Source organism: Oryctolagus cuniculus, chromosome 18 (assembly GCF_964237555.1).
Source record: "Oryctolagus cuniculus chromosome 18, mOryCun1.1, whole genome shotgun sequence".
Lineage (NCBI taxonomy): Eukaryota > Metazoa > Chordata > Mammalia > Lagomorpha > Leporidae > Oryctolagus > Oryctolagus cuniculus.
This window is the reverse complement of record NC_091449.1, coordinates 31,208,469-31,229,064: the sequence shown is the minus strand read 5'-3', so window position 1 is coordinate 31,229,064 and position 20,596 is coordinate 31,208,469. Positions and strand designations below refer to the sequence as shown.

The 20,596-nt window shown below is 41.8% G+C and overlaps 2 protein-coding genes across 24 annotated transcripts in view; one reads left to right on the top strand and one right to left on the bottom strand.

Moving 5' to 3' along the window:
* PHKB (phosphorylase kinase regulatory subunit beta) overlaps positions 1-11,466 on the bottom strand; it is a 226,177-nt gene extending 214,711 nt beyond the window's left edge. For 4 of the 23 annotated variants that reach the window (XM_070061799.1, XM_070061798.1, XM_008248369.4 and 1 more), the window contains exon 1: positions 11,254-11,466. In XM_070061799.1, coding sequence (XP_069917900.1) covers positions 11,254-11,329 — 76 coding nt within the window. In that variant the 5' untranslated portion in view covers positions 11,330-11,466. 23 annotated transcript variants of the gene reach the window in all.
* A 29-nt stretch (positions 11,467-11,495) lies between these two features.
* The window catches only part of ITFG1 (integrin alpha FG-GAP repeat containing 1), a 240,511-nt gene continuing 231,410 nt past the window's right edge, over positions 11,496-20,596 (top strand). The window contains exons 1-3 of the mRNA XM_008248375.4: positions 11,496-11,851; positions 13,573-13,642; positions 19,334-19,479. Coding sequence (XP_008246597.1) covers positions 11,644-11,851; positions 13,573-13,642; positions 19,334-19,479 — 424 coding nt within the window. The 5' untranslated portion in view covers positions 11,496-11,643. The remainder of the gene's footprint in view (positions 11,852-13,572; positions 13,643-19,333; positions 19,480-20,596) is intronic.

The window sequence follows — 20,596 nt, the reverse complement described above, 5'->3', positions numbered from 1 at the left end:
AGTGAGAGAGCTCATCTATGGGCTGTCTACTCTCCAAATGAACACAACAGCCAGAACCACTGTCAGAAGCCAGGAGCCACTTGGGCCATCTTTAGCTGCTTTTCCCAGGCCATCAACAGTGAGCTGGATCCAAAGTGGTACAGCGAGAACACACACTAGCACCATTATGGAATGCCAGCATTACAGGTGGCTGTCCTACATGCTATGCCATGATGCCTGCTCCATACTATATATATTCTTACACATAATCAAGGTGGCCACATTTTCTGAAGGTAGACTGGTGACATGATCAGTATCTGCCTCCATAGCCATTCCTCACCAAATACAGATTGAATGTGCCATATGTGGGCACTGTGCTAGGTGTTAAACAGAAAGCCATAAGGCTCAACTTATGCTGTCAGGCTGCTTCCTGCCTTCCCACCATTTTTCAATCCATTTTTTACAAAGTAGTCAGAGAACTCCACAAAATAATAATCAGATAATATACCTCTATTCATATTTTCAGTGGCTTTCTCTTCCATTTATAATAAAATCCAAATATCTTCATGACGCCCAAGGTATTTGCCTATATTAGCCCTTGAGATCTCACTCGTTCCTGTTATTAAAAATGCTATGTCCTCAACAGCCTTCTCAGAGCTACTCAGAAAACCCAGAAAAACAAAAAACAAAACCCAGTTCTGTTGAGAGCCTGGATCCTAGCCCAGATCTGCCTCATCTTCACTCTCCCTTTGACTCTTATTTCCTTCTTCAGCTTAAATGTCACTTTCTTTGAAGTCCTACCCCAACCCTGAGGGACACAGGGAGCTGATGCATGGTATTAAGCAAGGGAGTAACAGGGTTGGTTCTTAGTTTTAGAAAAATCATCCAGGCAGCAACCTGTAGGATGTATTAACTAGGAGGTAACGTAATAGGAGATGATGACTATAGGCAGGAAAATTCCGTAGGATACAACAGGGGAAGTCCAGGAAAGAGACAGAGATAAAGTTTGCTTGTATGTAAAACCTCTGGTCACTCTGAGCTCTGCAAAAAGTTCCCATCAGGTGATGAGCTTGCAAACATCAGAATAATGTACAGGTGTCTCTGACTCAATGAGGTTCAACTTAATGATTTTTTTGACTTTACAATGGTGTGAAAGCAATTTACATTCTCTAAGAACTACATATCCAATCCTAAATTTTTATCTTTCCCCAAGCTAGCTATGATGCTCTCACACAACGCTGGGCAGAGGCAGTAAGCTGCAGCTCCCAGTCAGCCACATGATCACGACATTCTACAGCAAATTGTGCTGCCAGTGTTCCCGAATACAAATATTCAGTAAGTGACATGAGAGACTCAGTACTTTAATATAAAATTGGCTTTGTGTTAGATGACTTGGTCCACTGTAGGCTAACTAATCTAAGTGCTCTGAGCACATGTTAGGTCGAACAGGCTAGGCTAGGTTAAGTTTACTGTATTAAATTTATTTCAAGGCAAGATATTTTTATTTAACAATGGATTTACTGAGATGTAACCCCACTTCAAGTTTAGGACCAGCTGTGTTACAAACTTTGATGGCATCAAAAAGGCCTAATAAACATTAGTTAATCTGAAATGAGTGAAAACAAAAACAATGAACATCATCAAGATGCAAATCATAATCACTGCCATTTATATATGAAGGACCAGGCACTACTGATGGTGAAGAGAGGCAAGGCAGCAGTCGCCAGGAGCTTGATTATTCATTAGCTGAGTGAGTTATTTCTGTGTTTTTTTGCTTTTGTTTTCAAAAGGACAGTAATAGTACCTACAGCACAGAATTATTGTAAAATTTAAAGCACTACCTGTCATATTAAGTACTAAATAAAAATGGGCAGTTTAAATGACTGTCTTTGGTAGCACCATCAACACAATGATTATTGTTATTGTTTTCCATAGAAAGCAAAAAAAATTTCTACCAAAAGATGGAAAAAATAAATTCATCCTGAAAATATAGTGTGATGTAAAAATGCTGAGACAGGGGCTGGTACTGTGGCATAGCAGGCAAAGCCACCACCTGCAGGGCTGGGCATCCCATTTGGGCACCGGTTCCAGTAACGGCTGCTCCACTTCTGATTCAGCTCTCTGCTATGGCCTGAGAAAGCAGCAGAAGACAGCCCAAGTCCTTGGACCTCTGCACCCATGTGGGAAGCTGGGAGGAAACTCCTGGCTCTGCCTTCGGATCAGCGCAGCTCCAGCCATTGTAGCCATTTAGGGAATGAACCAGCGGATGGAAGACCTCTCTCTCTCTCTCTGCCTCTGCCTCTGCCTCTCTGTAACTCTGCCTTTCCAATAAATAAGTAAATCTTTAAAAAAAAATTAAAAATGCTAGGACAGATCTCCCCTCTCCTGTCTGTCCCACTTGAGTCCTATTTATCTGTAGCAGTTTTAAGCACTTTACTGGGTCCAGGCAGCATGCTGGCAGGCCTATGCTCAAAACCTCAGATTCAAAGGCAAGAGTAACAGAATTCTCAGAACAGCATCTCCCATCTCAGAAAAGAGTAAGCAACTTGTAGAATCGGCACAGTTTAGGTTGAGTAGGATTTTTGTCCATCAAAATGTAAAAGAAGTTGAAGGAAAAACTGCATCACAGAATAAGACATTCAAAGATGGTAGGAATATTTAAAGCAGACAATGCCCCAAATAAGCCAGTTAAAGGTGGCAGTAGGGATCTTGCGACAATTCTGCACCCAGAACAAATTCTCTGTGTGACCTCCATGACGGTGTTCTGCAGAGACTGTCTTCTCCTCAAGGCCAATGGTACTTCAGGTACCAGATGGTTTCATTTGTCTATTGTGGTCCAAAAAAGAGGGCTCAGTTGGACCAGAATTACCATCAGCCAAAAGAGATAGCCGAAAATGAACAGGTCATCAACGTGGAAATGATAACTCCCCAGCTAGGACCCTGAGGGATGAACCAGGGCACAAGGCAGCTGTCGAAGCCCATCAGAGTGCAAGCCACCCTGAAGCTGCGATATGCCATGATCGCTGCCAGAGATGCCAGCCCTGCCCCGCCCAATTGCTGCTGATGGTACTCCAACTACCACCACTGAATACTTGGCAGATACACAAAAGAATACATGAGGGATATATTTTTCTCTGTACTGTATAGTGAGGATATTAGGTAAAAAAGTAGTTTGCACAGTTTGCAAATAGCAGTGCTCAGTTGTATGAACCTAAACTCTGTATACAAATCAGATTATGACACTCTCTCAAAAAAGGCATTAAAGATAGTAAATAATAGGACTTTCTAAGCAATATGATTTACTGAACATTTATTACACTCCAGGCATTATTCTGGGCTCTAGGAAACAAAACAGATAAAGATTCTTCTTTCACATAGCTTAGTGAATGGAGTCAGGTAGAGATATAGATAGTGAGAGAGAGAGACAGACAGACAGAGAGAAAGGTCTTCAGTCCGTTGGTTCATCCCCCAAATGGCCGCTACACCGGCGCTGCACTGATCCGAAGCCAGGAGCCAGGTGCTCTTTCCTGGTCTCCCATGTGGGTGCAGGAGCCCAAGCACCTGGGCCATCCTCCACTGCCCTCTCGGTCCACAGCAGAGAGCTGGACTGCAAGAGGAGCAACGGGGACTAGAACCCAGCGCCCATATGGGATGCCGGCGCCACAGGCAGAGGACAAACGAAGTAAGCCACGGCACCAGCCCCCAAAAAGGTGTTTCTAAGGAAGCTAAGTTTAAGAGCAGAAGCTAAACTGTGGCAACAAAAAAAATTTAAAAAGAAATTAAAAATGGCCTAAATGAAAGATCTCTGTGAGTGAGATCCCAGCAGAAAGAACGGGCCATCAAAGAAGGCAGTACCTTTCTCTAAAGGGAGGAGAGAACTTCCACTTTGAATATGGCCTTGTCTAAATAAGATCAGAGTTGGCAAACTCAAGAGGCTTCCATAGCCTTGGCAGCTCATGACAAGAGCCTCGGGTGATTACTGCCATCATAAATAAGAGTGTCAGTTGTTAAATCAACAACAGGAGTCACTGTGCACTTACTCCCCATGTAGGATCTCTGTCCTTAATGTGCTGTACTATGTGAATTAACAGTATAACTAGTACTCAAACAGTACTTTACACTTTGTGTTTCTGTGTGGGTGCAAACTGTTGAAATCTTTACTTAGTATATAGTAAACTGACCTTCTGAATATAAAGATAATTGAAAATGAAAAAAAAAAAGAGCAGAAGTTAAAAGGCAACCACAAAGAACTTTACAAATAACAGCATAGAGAGCTTTCCAGGTAGACACAGACCTAACATGAAAAAGGCATGTGTCTTAAGGACCAAAGGAAGCCAGCATGGCTGAAGAGCAGTAAAGAGAAGCACTCCATGAGGTCAGAGATGCAGGCAAGAGCCAGGTCACTTGGGGTTCTGTATATAACCCAATAGAAGGTCCTGTGGATGCTAGGCTACGATAATGAAGAATCCAATGGGAGGATTTTAGCAATAAAATGATATAATCTAGTTTACATTTTAAAAGATCCTTTCCCCTACTGAATGGAGAAGAGATTACAGTGAAGCAGCAAAGCAGAGACAGGCAATCAGTATACTGTAGTCCAGACCACAGATGGAAGTGGCTTAGACTAGGGAGGCAAACGTGCAACTACAGAAAACCAGATAGATTTGGTATATATTTTCAAGACACAATGGAAAAGTTTTACAGAAGAACTGAAAAAAAGAGGGGGTAGAGGAAAAAGAGTAATAAAGACTATATTTTTAGCATGAACAGCTGAAAAATAACAGTTTAGTTTACCAATATGGAAAATATTAAGGAAGAACTTGTTTGAGACATGAAGAATAGGAAATATGATATCTTTTGAGATGCCTTTCATATATCTATTTGGAAAATCTCAGTAGGCACCTGTACTAGAACCAGAACCAGTAATTCTGGGGAGCTCCATTTCTCCATTTCCTGATTTTACAAAAGGGTGAAGATAAAATAGCATGAGAATAGCATTTGCATTATTTACAATACACAACATGAGTACTTGGTAACAACCTAAAGCCGTGAAACATGCAGTCATACTCCTCATGAAGCCACTTCACACATGGAATCTGAAGCATCACCTTGGCTGTGCACAATGACATAGAGCAAGTGCATACTTTAAGAGCAATAAGACTCATGCCAGGAGACCTAAATCCTATCAGACAGCCTCTATCACCCAAACCTTATATGATAACAGAGTAGGACGTAAGCAGAAGACATCAGAGATCCCAGCAGGATACAATTGATAAGTGCTTCCAAAAATTCCATCCTATATGAAATAAACCCTTTGCACACCCAATATAAGACAAAAATATCTTCTGACTATATATGAAATAACAACTGCTCTACCTACTGCTAATAGGAGTTTGCACACCCAATATAAGACAAAAATATCTTCTGACTATATATGAAATAACAACTGTTCTACCTACTGCTAATAGGAGTTTCCATGGGAACTACCAGAAACAATTTCTTTAGAGTGATTATTGACAAAAATATGGTAGATTTAGAGAAAAGTGAGAGCTAAAATTACAAAATGGAATGGACCATTAAACAGTACAGCTCTATTAATAATAGATTCTATGGCCGGCGCCGTGGCTTACTAGGCTGGCTAATCCTCCGCCTGTGGCGCCGGCACCCTGGGGTTCTAGTCCCGGTCAGGGCACCAGATTCTGTCCTGGTTGCTCCTCTTCTAGTCCAGCTCTCTGCTATGGCCCGGGAGTGCAGTGGAGGATGGCCCAGGTCCTTGGGCCCTGCACCCGCATGGAAGACCAGGAGGAAGCACTTGGCTCCTGGCTTCGGATCGACGCAGTGCCGGCGTAGTGGCCACTTGGGGGGTGAACAAATGGAAAAAGGAAGACCTTTCTCTCTGTCTCTCTCTCTCTCTCTCACTATCTAACTCTACCTGTCAAAAATAAATAAATAAATAAATAATAGATTCTAGGTTATCCAACTCAAGCTCAGTATATTATAACATGACAGGTTTTCTGAATCAAAAGGCTACTTTGAGGATAGATACCAGAATAAGAGAAACATAAGCAGGCATGTCTGTGTGTGTATAAGTCCTACTTTAATCTACATCAGCAATAATGTAAAAGATACATATTTTAAGGTAACAGACAAACTAAAATGTGTTGAGCAGGCACTAAATCTCAAGCAGCTTGCATGTAACATTACCGTTTAATCTCCACAATAATCTCTCCAAGTAAGTTTTATGACCTTCATTTTTAAAAGAAAGAAGTTTAGTCTCAAGAAGATGTAGAGTAACCTGCTCAGGATTCAATGGGTAGTAAACATCAGAGCCAGGATTAGATCTGGGTATAGCTGAACGCAAAATGTGTACTATTTCATTAGGCTATGGGAGTCTCACAACCTACAAGAGACAAAGAGCTGCAGGCCCATGGTTTCTTCAAGCCACAAAAACTTTGTGAAATTAGGTTGTAAGCAAGACTGCTATACAAATGCCTAAAAACTACAGTGTCAGACAAATGAAACAAAAAGTTGAGTTTGCCCCAGTATACACACTAGAATTTTACCAAGTACTGACATACGCATTAAATTGAATTGAAAGAAAATTAACTAAAGAACCTAAAGAGAAATAAGTAGAGGCAGAAAACTCAATTCATACATTGAAGCCCACTTAATCCAATGCTGATAAATTTAGGAAGCCAAGATGATGATTTGTTTTCAAAAGAAATAATTTCTCAAATTATTCTGCCATGAAAGAACAAAAGCCAAGCCACTTCTCATCTCACCACAATATGATACAAGCAGTACTGCGCATAACTCAGCCAAGCCACTTCTCATCTCACCACAATATGATACAAGCAGTACTGCGCATAACTCAACCATAATGCCAAGGTGATTGCTACAACTGGCCAACTCTGCTAACCTAAAATACTGTATAACTGCGGTGGTCACGAGAAATGAAAGCAATCTGAGGTATTGGATGCCCCATTCTTTCCTTAATAGTTATTTCACTTACTTTGCTTGTTGAATTTCTTTATAAATTCATCACCTTGTACATTTCACTCCAAAGCTCTTTAAAGAACAACTTGGATATCGAGATCTCTCTGATTTAAGCAGTCAAAACAAATTACACTCAACCACAGCGCCTCCTGACACATCAGTAGTTAGAGCACAATTCAAGTACACATACATAAAAAGTCAGGACTCACACTAAATTCTATAAAGAGTAGAAACAAAGGAAAAATACAAACCAGAAACATATCGAGGAGGGTTAAAATATATAAAACAATTCAGGTATATTGAAAACTAATTTTCTAAAAATTAAGGTACTGGCTTTCATTTTTGGCACACTGGATAGTTTCTAGCCAAGACTACAAGTGAAAAAGTTCAGCTGTGAACTCAGTAGATGTTTTAAAATGACCGTTAAATGAAATCATGCAATAAAACACTCCTCTGGAATGATAATGTCCAAGGAATGGCAATAGGGAAAAACAAATCATTTCCAACAAAAACACAGTATTTCTAAATTAGCAAATAAATTACAACTACAAAGCACTCAGGGAACTAGTTATTTCAACAGGCAAATGTTTTAAGTATTACTTTATAGTCTTCTTTAGTTTTGGTTAGAGGAATCACCCAAAAAAAAAAGCATAAACATTGAAAGCCATTTATGAAGAGCCACTTGCTAAAATGGATTATAACACTGAAGTCTGGTATTTTTGCAGTTTGCTTCTTAGTGCATTCAATTTCAATTTAATATATGGTACTGGAAAACCTTCTTGGATATGCCTTCAAACACAGTATATAATGCTGAAGCACAGTTCTCGCACTTTGAAATTTTCAGAATCATTGATGCATAAAAGCTTATCTTAAGCATCCTATTTCTTCACAACTACTGGATGACTTTGCTGGCACTGAAAACCCAACAAACTCTTAGAAGGCTAGCCAAGATGTAAAACAGAGCTTGGTGCTAAACAAAACAAACACACTCCAGAGATACATGTCCTTTTAGTCCTTCAATTCAAAGACAAAATCACTAATCAACTGGCATTGCTAAATTATTTTGTCGTTTAATAAATGACAACTAAAACAAGGATCATTTCCATTCCTAAATTACAAATACTGTTTCCTCCTGTTTGACTCACTGATTCTTCCTTAAACTGCTTCCTACTTCTTTTCTTCAAAATGTATCTCTCCTATCTTGCCAAAATATGACTTGAAATACAAATGGAAATAAGGAGGGAAACAATTTCTGAATGGCTATGGTGAAGCCAAAATTAAAGTTTTCCATTCTTACTGTGTTTTGGGAGGTGAGGGGTGGAGGCTCATCTCACCTTTACCTGTGAATGAATCCCGAGGTTTGAATGTTCTGCTTCATGAGACATGAGACACAAAGCAGGCTCGTGACACTGACTTCTCAGGGTTTTTAATGGCCTAAGGTGGGCCATAAACTACAAAAAAGGGACCTAATGACTTCAGTCTTCATTTCAGTTGTGACCATTTAACAAAACCTATCTGTTGTTCTGCAAAGTAAGACTGAATTCATCCACAAGTCCTGGATTCCTCATGGGAATCCATACATGGTCAATCCTGGGCCTGTGATCCATTTGAAATGGTTTTCAAAATCTTGTGCACTCATTTGGGAAGCAAGGGGGCGGGCACATCTTACAGCCACAGTGCCAACAGCTCCCTCTACCCTGACACTGGACAGAGTGGAAAGCACATTGCTTTGCAGCACAGTCATTTCTGGACCTGGGCTAGTAATGGTAATAGGGAGTAGATGAGTGCCATGCTCCCAGTCTCAAAAGAACTTCTGCTGACCAAATATCTTGTTAGGGCAGGGGGTCCACTCTGCACTTTTCGAGGCACACACCAAAGGTGACAAAATAAAATGCAAACCTGAGCCTAACACTTGCAGACATGGTACTCAAGCTTGAGGAAATAAAACCAACATGATAACTTGGGCAGAGATCAACCTTCAGAAACCAAGCTGTTTAAAATTACCAAGTGACCCTTTTGGGGTCTACGCACTTACCAGACCTTAAGAAAGCGGGTGGAGAGGAGACGACTGCATCAGCTGAGCTGGCCATTTCAAATTGTTGACTCTAATCATAAGCGTCGCAGGCTAAACTACAGCAATTTTAAAACTGTTTAGTGAAGGTTAGAAGCAATCAGCGTTAGATTAATTGAAAGCAGTGTGAGCAGTTATTAACATGATGCAGTGCACAACAAAGGCAATAATTGAGGATCATTATGTAATTTTATTTTCTCTTATGACTTGAAAATTTGATTTCCTTTGATGAATTACATACGCTTATATGGAGGAGGCATGAAATATGTACTATCCACTTATTACACATTACATGAGAGTAGCATCCTCTATTGTGCAGTAATTATGCTACTATGTAACAATGCTCAGAACTCTGCAGAGGAGTACATGCCAGAGTCAGGTTAGTGCAGGTTTCAAACAAACTTCTGTTTATATATACTAAAAGTAACAATCAAGTTGATGGTTTTTAATGACACAGGGAGTAGATGACTTAGGCATGAAACTTTATCATCAGTAAACTTTATCATCCATACTTCAGAGTTATAGCAGAATCTGAATCTCAAACATTACTACTTTGCAGGAAAGCCTTCAACTGTTATCTCTTTCTACTCTGATGTAAACACAGAGGAACATCCAAAGTTGATACTACCTACTTTCTTTGCATTTGAAACTAGATTTCAGTGACTGAAATCAACAGTTAAATAAAACGAGATGTTTTTCTCTGATAAGAAAAGAGAAGTAAGGTTTTCAAAGCTTACTGTTAAGGCATGCATTTCAGAGGAAACAAAGTAAAGACTAGAGGAGAAAGTAAAATATGTGCATATTAAAGGGAAAGAAAAATGCTGTAAAAGTATGTTGGGGGCAGTGTGCTCAGTTCCCTGTAAGAAAACTCTGGTTACTCTCTTTGTCCAGACATAATCAACCAATCCCTTTGTTCAAAGCCCAGATAGACACATTGTGAGTAGACAAATTCAATATTTCTTTGTGTCACAAAAAATTTAAGAAAAATTCTGAAACAAAAATAAAAGTGACTATCTCAAGTAATGGTTATAGATTAATTTTTTAAAAACTCTTTCATACTTTGTAGGTGGTAGTTTTACTACAAATCCAAGCAAATAAATGCACAGCTTCATCAAGGTTTAAAACCAGGCTGAAACTTCAACATAAAAAAGGAACTCTAATTAAAGATTGGGCTTACAACTTATGAAATTAGATATGTTGTCTAAAAAAAAAGTCAACATGACCAAACAACATAAGCTTCATGAACTTGAAAAACCCAAAACATAAATGGAGCATATTAGCAGAGAAGGAAAACTCTTATTTATCAATGCAAATGCAGTTAATTTTCCTAGGGATGCCTTTCACATCCCACAATAATGACATATCTCAGCAATCCTTTAAAAGAGTAGTCCTTATTCAAAGTGTTTCACTCCACCACTTCTGTTTGCGGGCACACTTTTTGCTCAAGAGTGTATCCAGTCTGCTAGGAATAAGGAAAGTCTCAGCTCTAAGAGAATTTATCAGTCACAAGTGCTAACTTCAAAGTCGTGACTTTGCAATTTGAACAAGGCAGTTCAGGACACTTGAGCTGCTCTAACTGCCTGCACTGGGTTTTCTGACCTCTGTGGCCTTGGGCTTGAAAAACACAACTGGAAACTAAAGGTCCTGGGCCCCCTTGCCTAAGGAATGGGTCGGCTTCCTCAAAGACTCGAATTTTGCTCAACTTGCCCTGTTTCGTGGCCCTGCTCTGCCTCCCTTAATTTCTGCCACACAGACAGAAAGCTATGCTCAGAACCAGTAGGAAGTGTAAAAGGCATATATGAAACGAAATAAGGCAACGAGCAGCCGCCGGCTTTCTAGCGCCAGGTCGTAGTCGTATCTAAAAACGAAGCTATCTGACTTTCTGAAGAGGTTCACAGGGATTGGAAAGTGTCGCCGCCTGATTCCTAGGGGCCAGACTCCGGGCAAAGAGGGGGTTGCTGCTACTTTCTGAGGAACATTCAAAGAACAGGTTGGGGGGGTCACACATAGTAGCTGGGAGTGCCAACTAATTTTTAGAGACGAAGAGGGCTGAATCGGTAACGAGACCAGGGCCACCGTCTGCTTTCTATGGGACACGCGGGCCCCGGTTCATTCCCAGGACCCCCACCTGCCTCCCGCCCACGCTGCTTGAGGGGAACAACCACCCCCTGAGTGGGGGCAGGGGGTGGCGCCCCAGCCAGCCAAACCTGAGCGCTTGGTCCGAGCCCTTCGCTCCAAGACCTTCCAGCTCACTTCGGCCATGAGCCCCGTCGCCCCCGCCATCGCGCTCGGGCCGCTGCCTTGGCCACGGCCCCCGGGGCTGCCTGTCAGCACTGCCCGACCGGCCCCGCCCCCCCCGCGCGACACTGTCGGGAGGCGGACCAGCCGGAAGTGAGCGCGAGAGCGAGCTTCCCCACCCTTACTCCACGGCCTCCCTAGCGTCAGAGGGGCAGCCCTAAGGGAGAGGGAGAGGGGAACCGGCGGCGACTCTTCAGCGCCTCGGGGCTGCGTGCTTTCTCTCACGGCCGGCTGCGCGGTGCTTTGCGGCTGCCGTCAAGCGCGGCGCTGGGCCTGCGGGCGGGGGCCGAGGGGCTGCCATGGCGGCGGCGGGCCGGCTGCCGAGCTCCTGGGTGCTGCTGGCGCCGCTCCTTGCGGGGCTCGCGCTGCTGGGAGTCGGGCCGGTCCCGGCGTGGGCGCTGCACAACGTCACGGCCGAGCTCTTTGGGGCCGAGGCCTGGGGCACCTTGGCGGCCTTCGGGGACCTCAACTCCGACAAGCAGACGGACCTCTTCGTGCTGCGGGAAAGTCAGTGCTTGCCGGGCCCTCCCATTGTCCGCTGTCCGTGTGCCCCTCCCGGTGTTCCCACATCCCCTGTCCGGACTGCCGGTCCTTCTGCATTTCCCGGCCCGCCTTTCCCGGCCCTCCCTTCATTTCTAGCTCCCTTGACAGCTTGCCCCTTTCTCCATCTCTTCCAGCCGCAGGTCCCGACCCAGCCACCGAATTTGCCCTTCCCCACTAAAGCCATGGCAATACCCCAGTTTTTTCCCCCTGAAAAGCCAGCGGCTTTGAGCCACGCACCCCATCATCCCCGTGGAATCCCCTGCCTTGCAGATTCCCAGGAATCTCGGTAACTTGCCCCCATGCTCTCTCCCGAGGCCCCTCTATTCCCGTCTGCTTTGCTTCAATCTTCTCCCTTGATGAACAGGAGAAGATGCAACTTGACAGCTCCTTTTCATGGGGGCCGTGCCCCTGCTTCCCCCATGTGCCTCATTCACCCGTCCCTCCCTTATTCAGGCTCCCAGTTTGATTTGAAGCTGCTGTATCCTCTCAAGGCCTCAAACACAGCTCGTTCAGTCCTGGTGCAGGGACCACTGATAAACCCTGTGTGTCTGTGGGGAAGCATTCTCGTTCCTGGGCTGCCTGCCTTTTGTGTACACCTGACCCTTCCCCATCTTGACCACTACTCTAGTTTTCCAAATCTCCACCTTCTTTTCCAACTTGTGGTTCTTGGGAACTTTTTTAAGTCTTGATGAGTGGCGGGAGGGCAGGTATGTGTTTGGGGCGGGGGGTGTCCTAGCATTCCTGAGCACCCACAAAAGTAGGTGCTGCTTGAAAATTAAAGACATAAACAAGCTAAAAAAAAAAAAAAAAACTGATCCAGAACTTTAAGGATCCTGACCCAAGCTGCATACTGCCAAACCTGTAGCTATCTCACCAACCTGGATACAAAGACTGCCCTTGTCTTTAAGGATGTGCTGTGTTTGATTAAGCAGTTGCAAGAGTATGTCCCCATGAGAGCTGAGCTCCGAGAATGCATCAACCTGGGGGATGATTTCATGCGAGCCACTGAGGGATTTAGCTTTTTCTGCAATATGCTTACTTGTGACCCTGTCAGTTTTGTGACACCTGCAATGGGCATTTCTTTCTCCTCAGTGTGGTGCATCTGTACCATGAGCTAAAGACCCCAGTAAGGTGCAGTGGTAAAGTTTGGTGAAGACAGGGCTTTAACCAAGACAGATTGGTTGATTTAAAAGAACCACATAAAGAGCAACCAATCTGACTCCGAGGCAGAATCCAGAGGCTTCAGTTAGTCTTGGTCAATTATGTTTTTCCAAGGTCATCCTTCCTACTCGTCTTCTGCTTTGAACATTGTGCTAGACTGGACGCATTCCATTAGATCCGAGGTGGGGAACGTCCAGCCTGCCATCTGCATTAATGCTTGTGAAATCATTTGATCTGGCCCTGCCAAGGAAGCCACAGGCAAGACTCAAAACTCAAGAAATCCAAAGCAGGCTAATTTTTAAGTTGATAATTTTCATGGTTAGTGAGTGATATCATAAATATCCAAATGGCCCTCGGCGGAAGAAAAGTTTCTCACCCCCGGGAGTAGGAGTATCCTTCTCAGGCACATGAACTGGAGTGTATTGGACGTCTTCTTGTTGAGAACGTGCTCAGAAAGCCTGTGACTGGTGACTGGATGTCTTACCGGGACATACTTTCTAATATCCTAAATTTGCTTCTTTTAGGAAACGATTTAATTGTCTTTTTGGCAGACCAGAACGCACCCTATTTTAAACCGAAAGTAACTGTGTCCTTGTAAGTATGAATGTGTTTGTTTCTCGAAAAACATTAGTCCTTAGTATAATAATGGGTGTACAGTGGCTAGCTGGATTGCTTTCGAAATCAGTCTTACTGTAATGTGCTATTGTGACACAAAACTAGTTAGGAGTAGCAGGTAACTTCTTAGGAAAAAGTGAATGTACTGAAGGTGACCAATAATTGGCTTTAAAGAGAATTAATTTGTGTGGATTCGGGTCTTGTCCTTTAGGAACACCTTTCCTTCCCTTGCAATTTGATGTGTTTTCCTGAATGTGTTGGGAATTGTTCCTCTTCCTGAGTGTGATCTGAATCAGGTCACTGACAGGAGGCTCTTCATGTTTCCAGTGTGTTTTAAGGGAGGGTGTGGCTTGCAGTGGAACAAAGGTCAGTGACCTCCATTCTAATTTTTGACTTCCAAATGGTAATAGTTTTTAAGGGTGATTTTGGTGGAATTCAGTCAGGCCTTTAACATATGGATCTTTTTAATATTCAAATAATAGGTTTTTTGATATGATTAGCATTTTATGAAACAGTAATCTGTCCCCGTCCCCACATGATAGTGAGCCAACACAGTTTTGAAACTACCAGAAGCAAAGGTTGATTGCTCTCTGAATTCAAAAAGGAAGATATGGGTCAGTGCAAGCCAGGGTGGCAACTTCCAGAGAGTTGGAATTTGAGCTTGACTATATAAATAAAATGAGTAAAATGTAGGTGAGGGCATTCAGGTTTGGAGAGGGCATTTATACACAGCAGACTCATAGAATGGCAAAGGCCTTAAATAGCACTCTGGCCTCAGAAACAGTCCTTAAGGCATTTGGATCTGGCTAAAAAGCCCACAAGAGTTTCTCAGGTATGGAAAGCCTAGACACTGTGGCAAAAAAAAAAAAAAAAAAAAATTGACCTAAATGAAAGATCTCTGTGAGTGAGATCCCAGCAGAAAGAACGGGTCATCAAAGAAGGAGGTACCTTTCTCTGAAGGGAGGAGAGAACTTCCACTTTGAATATGGCCTTGTCTAAATAAGATTGGAGTTGGTGGGCCAGCTCCGCAGCTCAATAGGCTAATCCTCCACCTGCGGCGCCAGCACACCAGGTTCTAGTCCCGGTCGGGGCGTCGGATTCTGTCCCGGTTGCCCCTCTTCCAGGCCAGCTCTCTGCTATGGCCCAGGAGTGCAGTGGAGGATGGCCCAAGTGCTTGGGCCCTGCACCCCATGGGAGACCAGGAGAAGCACATGGCTCCTGGCTTCGGATCAGCCCAATGCGCTGGCCACAGCGCGCAGGCCACGGCGGCCATTGGAGGGTGAACCAACGGAAAAGGAAGACCTTTCTCTCTGTCTCTCTCACTGTCCACTCTGCCTGTCAAAAAAAGAAAGAAAGAAATAAGATTGGAATTGGTGAACTCAGGAGGCTTCCATAGCCTTGGCAGCTCTTGACAAGAGCCTCGGGTGATTACTGACGTCATAAATAGGAGTGTCAATTGTTAAATCAACAATCACTGTGCACTGGCTCCCCATGTAGGACCTCTGCCCTTAATGTGTCATACTATGAAAATTAATGGTAAAACTACTACTCAAACAGTACTCTATACTTTGTGTGTCTTTGTGGGTGCAGTGTATTGAAATCTTTACTTAGTATATACTAAGTTGATCTTCTGTATATAAAGATAATTGAAAATGAATCATATGAAGAATGGGATGGGAGAGGGAGTGGGAGATGGGATGGTTGCGGGTGGGAGGGGGTTATGGGGGGGAAAAGCCGCTATAATTCAAAAGTTATACTTTGGAAATTTGTATTTATTAAAAAAAGTTGAAAATAAAATAAAATAATAAAAACACATATGATAAAATTTTTTAAAAAGAGATGGCAGTTAAAGCAGCAGGTTGTGAAGAGGGGTAGAAAGATTTTTCTAACACAAGAGGAGCATTATGCACTGCAGAGAGTTCTGGGCTGGGAAGATGAGATCAGGGCAGAGTAGAGTCTTCAGAAACATCATAAGGAGTCTGAACTCAGTCCCATGAGAAGAGGAAGATCATTGCAGATTCTTGTGCAAAGCAGAGATGAGAAAAAGAGTATTTTTAATTGATTTAGTTTTTAACCATGTGCAGGGTGAATTAATATGTAGAAGATCAGAAACTATTCAGCAAACTTTTCTAAAAAATCCCTGTGGAGGGTAATTAGTGTTCAGATACTACAGTATTCAAGTTAAGCTCAAACACATGTGAAAAAATTGGTCTCGAATTAGAAAATTGAGAGGAAAGTTATAAATGCATAAACAGGAACTTATCCCTCTTGAGAAATGTTTCTGGGTACTGGATAGAAGCATGTTTGGCTTAGAAAAAAAGCAGAAATTTATCAACTAAGTGCCTAGAAGGGATTTTTCCTGTATGATTAGAAGGCAAGGAAACTTACAGGATATACAAACTTTGGTTCTGCTAAGTTAAAACAAAAACCCCAATTATTTTATTTCTCTAATTAATTGTTTTGTATAAAGAATTTCCAAAGAGTGTATCTATAGAAATGTGTATAATGAAAACTGCACATGGATTTCAAAAGTTTTTGCACCAAAGTAAATATATATTTTGATGTCATGGTTCCATGAACTTTTTGAAATACCTTCAAATACTTTTAAAATTTAAAAATCTTGTTTTTACTTTAATTTGGTATATTTTTCAAAGTAAAAATAACATTTGTTCATCATTTTGCTCCCTATATCACTTACTTTTTCAGACGCAATTGCTTTTAAAACTTCTAACTATTTCTTCCAACATTTATGTCCATATCTTAAGATAAATTCTTACATTGTGATTTCTTGAGTTATAATTTTTTATCTTCATCTCTTGCTTTGTTATCATTGATAAGGATAAAATTTAACATATTTAAATTATCTCCATTGTCACATCATAGATATAATTTTTAGTTCAATTAGTAATTGTTTTATTTTAACCATTAACTTTTCTGTTTTTCATATGTTTTTTTAAATTTGAAAGACAGACAGAGATTTTCCATTGGCTTATTTAGCCCCTAGTTGTCTGCAACAGCAAGAAATGGGTCAGGTAGAAGCCAGGAGCTCAGAACTCAAATCTAGGTCTCCCAGGTGGGTACAGGGACTCAAGTACTTGCTGTCACCACTGCCTCCCAGGGCGCAGCAGGAACTTGCACTTATCTAAGCACTCCAAGGTAGATGCAGCTACCCAAATAGTGCCCTGACCACTGTGCCAAACACTTGCCCCAGTGATTACTTTCTGTGTATGTCAGAACCAGGTAATATACAATATATCATTTCATATACAGCTTTCCCCACTGGAGTAATAGATTGCATGTTTTTCTATGTATGTATTTTTAATTTCTTTGTACATTTTCCATCATACCTGTCATATGCCCATTGTGCATTTTTGTTTTCCCCAGTGGGTCCACTACTTTCACCCAATCTGGATTCATTCTTCAAGCCTTCTACCCACTTACTATTAGCAATTCTTTATTTAATTTGTTGAAAGTGGCTCTAGTGCCACTTTTTTATTCATTTTTTCATTTATTTCCTTGGAGTGCATCCTTCAAGGAAATCCTCAAAATGGATGCATGGCAAGTCCTGTATGTTAATTTTCCATACTCATATTGAACACTTTTTTTTTTTTTTTTTTTTTTTGACAGGCAGAGTGGACAGAGAGAGAGAGAGAGACAGAGAGAAAGGTGTTCCTTTTGCTGTTGGTTCACCCTCCAATGGCCGCCATGGCCTGCGCACTGCGGCCGGCGTACCACGCTGATCCGAAGCCAGGAGCCAGGTGCTTCTCCTGGTCTCCCATGCGGGGGCAGGGTCCAAGGACTTGGGCCATCCTCCTCTGCACTCCCAGGCCATAGCAGAGAGCTGGCCTGGAAGAAGGGCAGCCAGGATAGAATTCTGCGCCCTGACTGGGACTAGGACCTGGTGTGCTGGCGCCCCAGGTGGAGGATTAGCCTATTGAGCCGCGGCGCCGGCCTGAACACTTTCATTGCAATGTTGTTTTCTAGCTTCAGTCTTATTCTTTTTCCTAATTCTTCAAATATGTCTTGTTTTATTTTTTAATGTTGGATGCTATCTGAGATGCTTTTATATCCCGTCTGCTCTGATTTCATGATGATGTGCCTTTATTTATGTTATTTTTCATTTATTATGCTTGGCATTAGGTGGACCCATTTAAGTTGGAGGACTCCATATTGGAGGGCTTTTAAAAATATTTGTTGTTAGGGCTGGTGCTGTGGCACATGAATTAAACCACAGCCTACAACACCAGCATCCCTTATAGGGGCCGATTTGAGTCCCGTCTGCTCCACTTCTAATCAACCTCCCTGCTAATTTGCCTGGGAAAGCAACAGAGGATGGCCCAAGTGCTTGGGATTGTACACCCACATGAGTGACCTGGAAGAACTCCCAACTCCTATCTTCAGCCTGGCCCAGCCTACATGTGACCATTTGGGGAGTGACATTTGGAAGATCTCTCTGTTTCTCCGTCTCTCTCTCTGTAACTCTGCCTTTCAATAAATAAATAAATCTTGAAATATATATATATTTGTTGTTTTTTCTTTTAGTCATTTGTTTTAGGAATTCGTATAAGTTGGTTATTGGTTTACATGGATCCATCTTTTGTTTCTTTATCTTTTTTTATTTGCTATTTTGTTTTCCTGGAAATTTTTCCCAATTTTATATTCTGTGCCTTCTATTAATTTTTTAAAATATTTATTTGAAAGGCATAGTGACAGAACGAAGGAGAGAGAGCTCTTCCACCCTCTGGTTCACTCCCCAAATGGCTACCTCAGCCATATCTGGCCCAGTCCTGAAGCCAGGAGCCAAGAACTCTGTCTGGGTCTCCCATAAGATGGCAGGGACATAGGCACCCAGGCTTTCTTCCTCTGCTGTTCAGACACATTAGCATGAATCAGAAGCAGAGCAGCTGGGATTTAAACCAGCACTCAGGTATGGAATGCCAGCACTACAAGTGGTGACTTAACCTGCTACAGTACAATGCCAGTCCTGTATTAAATTTATTAGCTAAAAATTTTTAATTTTCATTGTTTGGTTTTCTTGCTCTTTATTTCTCTTGACCTGCTCTTCGTTTTCTATGGGTGTAATTTTTTTCTTATGTCAGATATAATTTGAGGTTCGCTTCAGTTCCCTCCATTAGCCCTGTTTATTTGTTTTGACTTAATGTAATATTCATAGTTTTCTTCAAAAGGCAGATATATACTCATATTTAAGGGTAAGGCATTAAAGACTAATTGGAAATTGCTTGATGAAACTAATATGCTGTATGTTCCTGGCTGACTGGTATTCTAAGAAGAAGGTAGAGCTGGGCACAAGGTCCAAATGTCCATTTTGTATCCTTTCCTCCCTGCTAGTGCAGACTCTGAGAAGCAGCCGTAATGGCTTATTAATTAGTTCCCTGTCTCCCATGTGGGTGACCTAGATTGAGTTTCCTGCTCATGGCTTCAGCCTCGCCCATTCCCAGTTCCTGCAAGCTTTTGGAAAGTTATCAGTGCTCTCATGCTTGCTGTCTCTCTCGCGCGCGCTAAGCCTCAAATAATAATAAAGAAGATAATGAGATTAATCCGCTATGTGAAATTTTAAATTTTGCATTAAAATATTTTGAATGATAGAAATATGCATTCTCTCCTTTTCTATAACTTGTCTGGATATTTTCGAATGTTTCTTTCTTTTAGGAATCACAGTGCATTGATAACAAGCGTAGTACCTGGGGATTATGATGGAGATTCACAAATGGATGTCCTGCTGACATATCTTCCTGAAAATCATGCCAACAGTGAATTAGGAGCTGTTATCTTCTGGGGACAAAATCAAACATTAGGTGAATTTGTATTAAGAATTTTTAAGATTTTTCATTAGGTATAGAAGGAAAAATATGGAAAATAATATAACTGGTATTCTTAGGTAAATCTAATGAAAGGTTGTTCTGGAATAAGTTGAAAACTGCTGTTCGTAGGTGACAATAATTGTAAAATTTTTTCAAGTTCATTTTCTGATTTTTCTTTTTCAGTCCAGAATTGGTCTGGATTAATTCTAGAGAACAAAATACACCCTTGCTAACTTAATGAAAGGAAAGATTTATTAAAGAATTTTAATGGCTTACAGAATTATTGAGATGGCTAAAGAACAAGCTCTAGGCTGAGCTTTCAGGAACAGTCCTCTGTGCCATCAAGGAAGCTACTGGCTCCGTTAACTGTCAGAAGTGGCCAGTTACATAATGGCTGCTAAGATGATGCTATGACCCCTGTGATTTTCACCAGCAAATAAATGCACCTAGCCTCTCGAGACTCAAGTTCAATGAGCAGACAATCAGTTAGAAATAGCAGAGGCAAAGCCTTTACCTTAGTCATGCCTTTAAAACTTACAGTGTATCTAGTGGTCAAAGATTAACTTTTAGTCAGCTTTTTAGATGCAAGAATATCTGGGAAATGGTATTTTTGGCTTATAGTCTGCCCATGAGAGGAAAGCACACAAAAGTTAAAATAGAGGTAGAAAGACTACCATACCCACCCACAAACCTTCAAATCTCACCTAAAAATCTAAGCATACCTAAACAGACAACTTTGTCGATGGAGCCAGATTCCAAGGAGCACAAATGTATTCACTGTCACATTTGGGAGTATGAGTATGGGCAGTAATCATAGTACTTTATAGTCAGTAAGTATTTTAGGATGGCATACCAGGTGAAAAGCACTACTTCTATATAAGCGTGAATGTATCAGAGTCAGGTAGTCTTGTACAGATTGGCTTCTTTACAACAAAACCTTGTTACTTATCAACAGTTTTCATGCTGAATTGTATGATGAAGAATGAGCTAAGAGGTACTCAGGTAGAATCCTCAAAAGGAAAGCTAATGGTGACATGCATTGTGGCCTTGCAGGTAAAACCAATGCCTCTGACATTTGCTTCACATGTAGACGTGGGTTTGCGTAATTGTA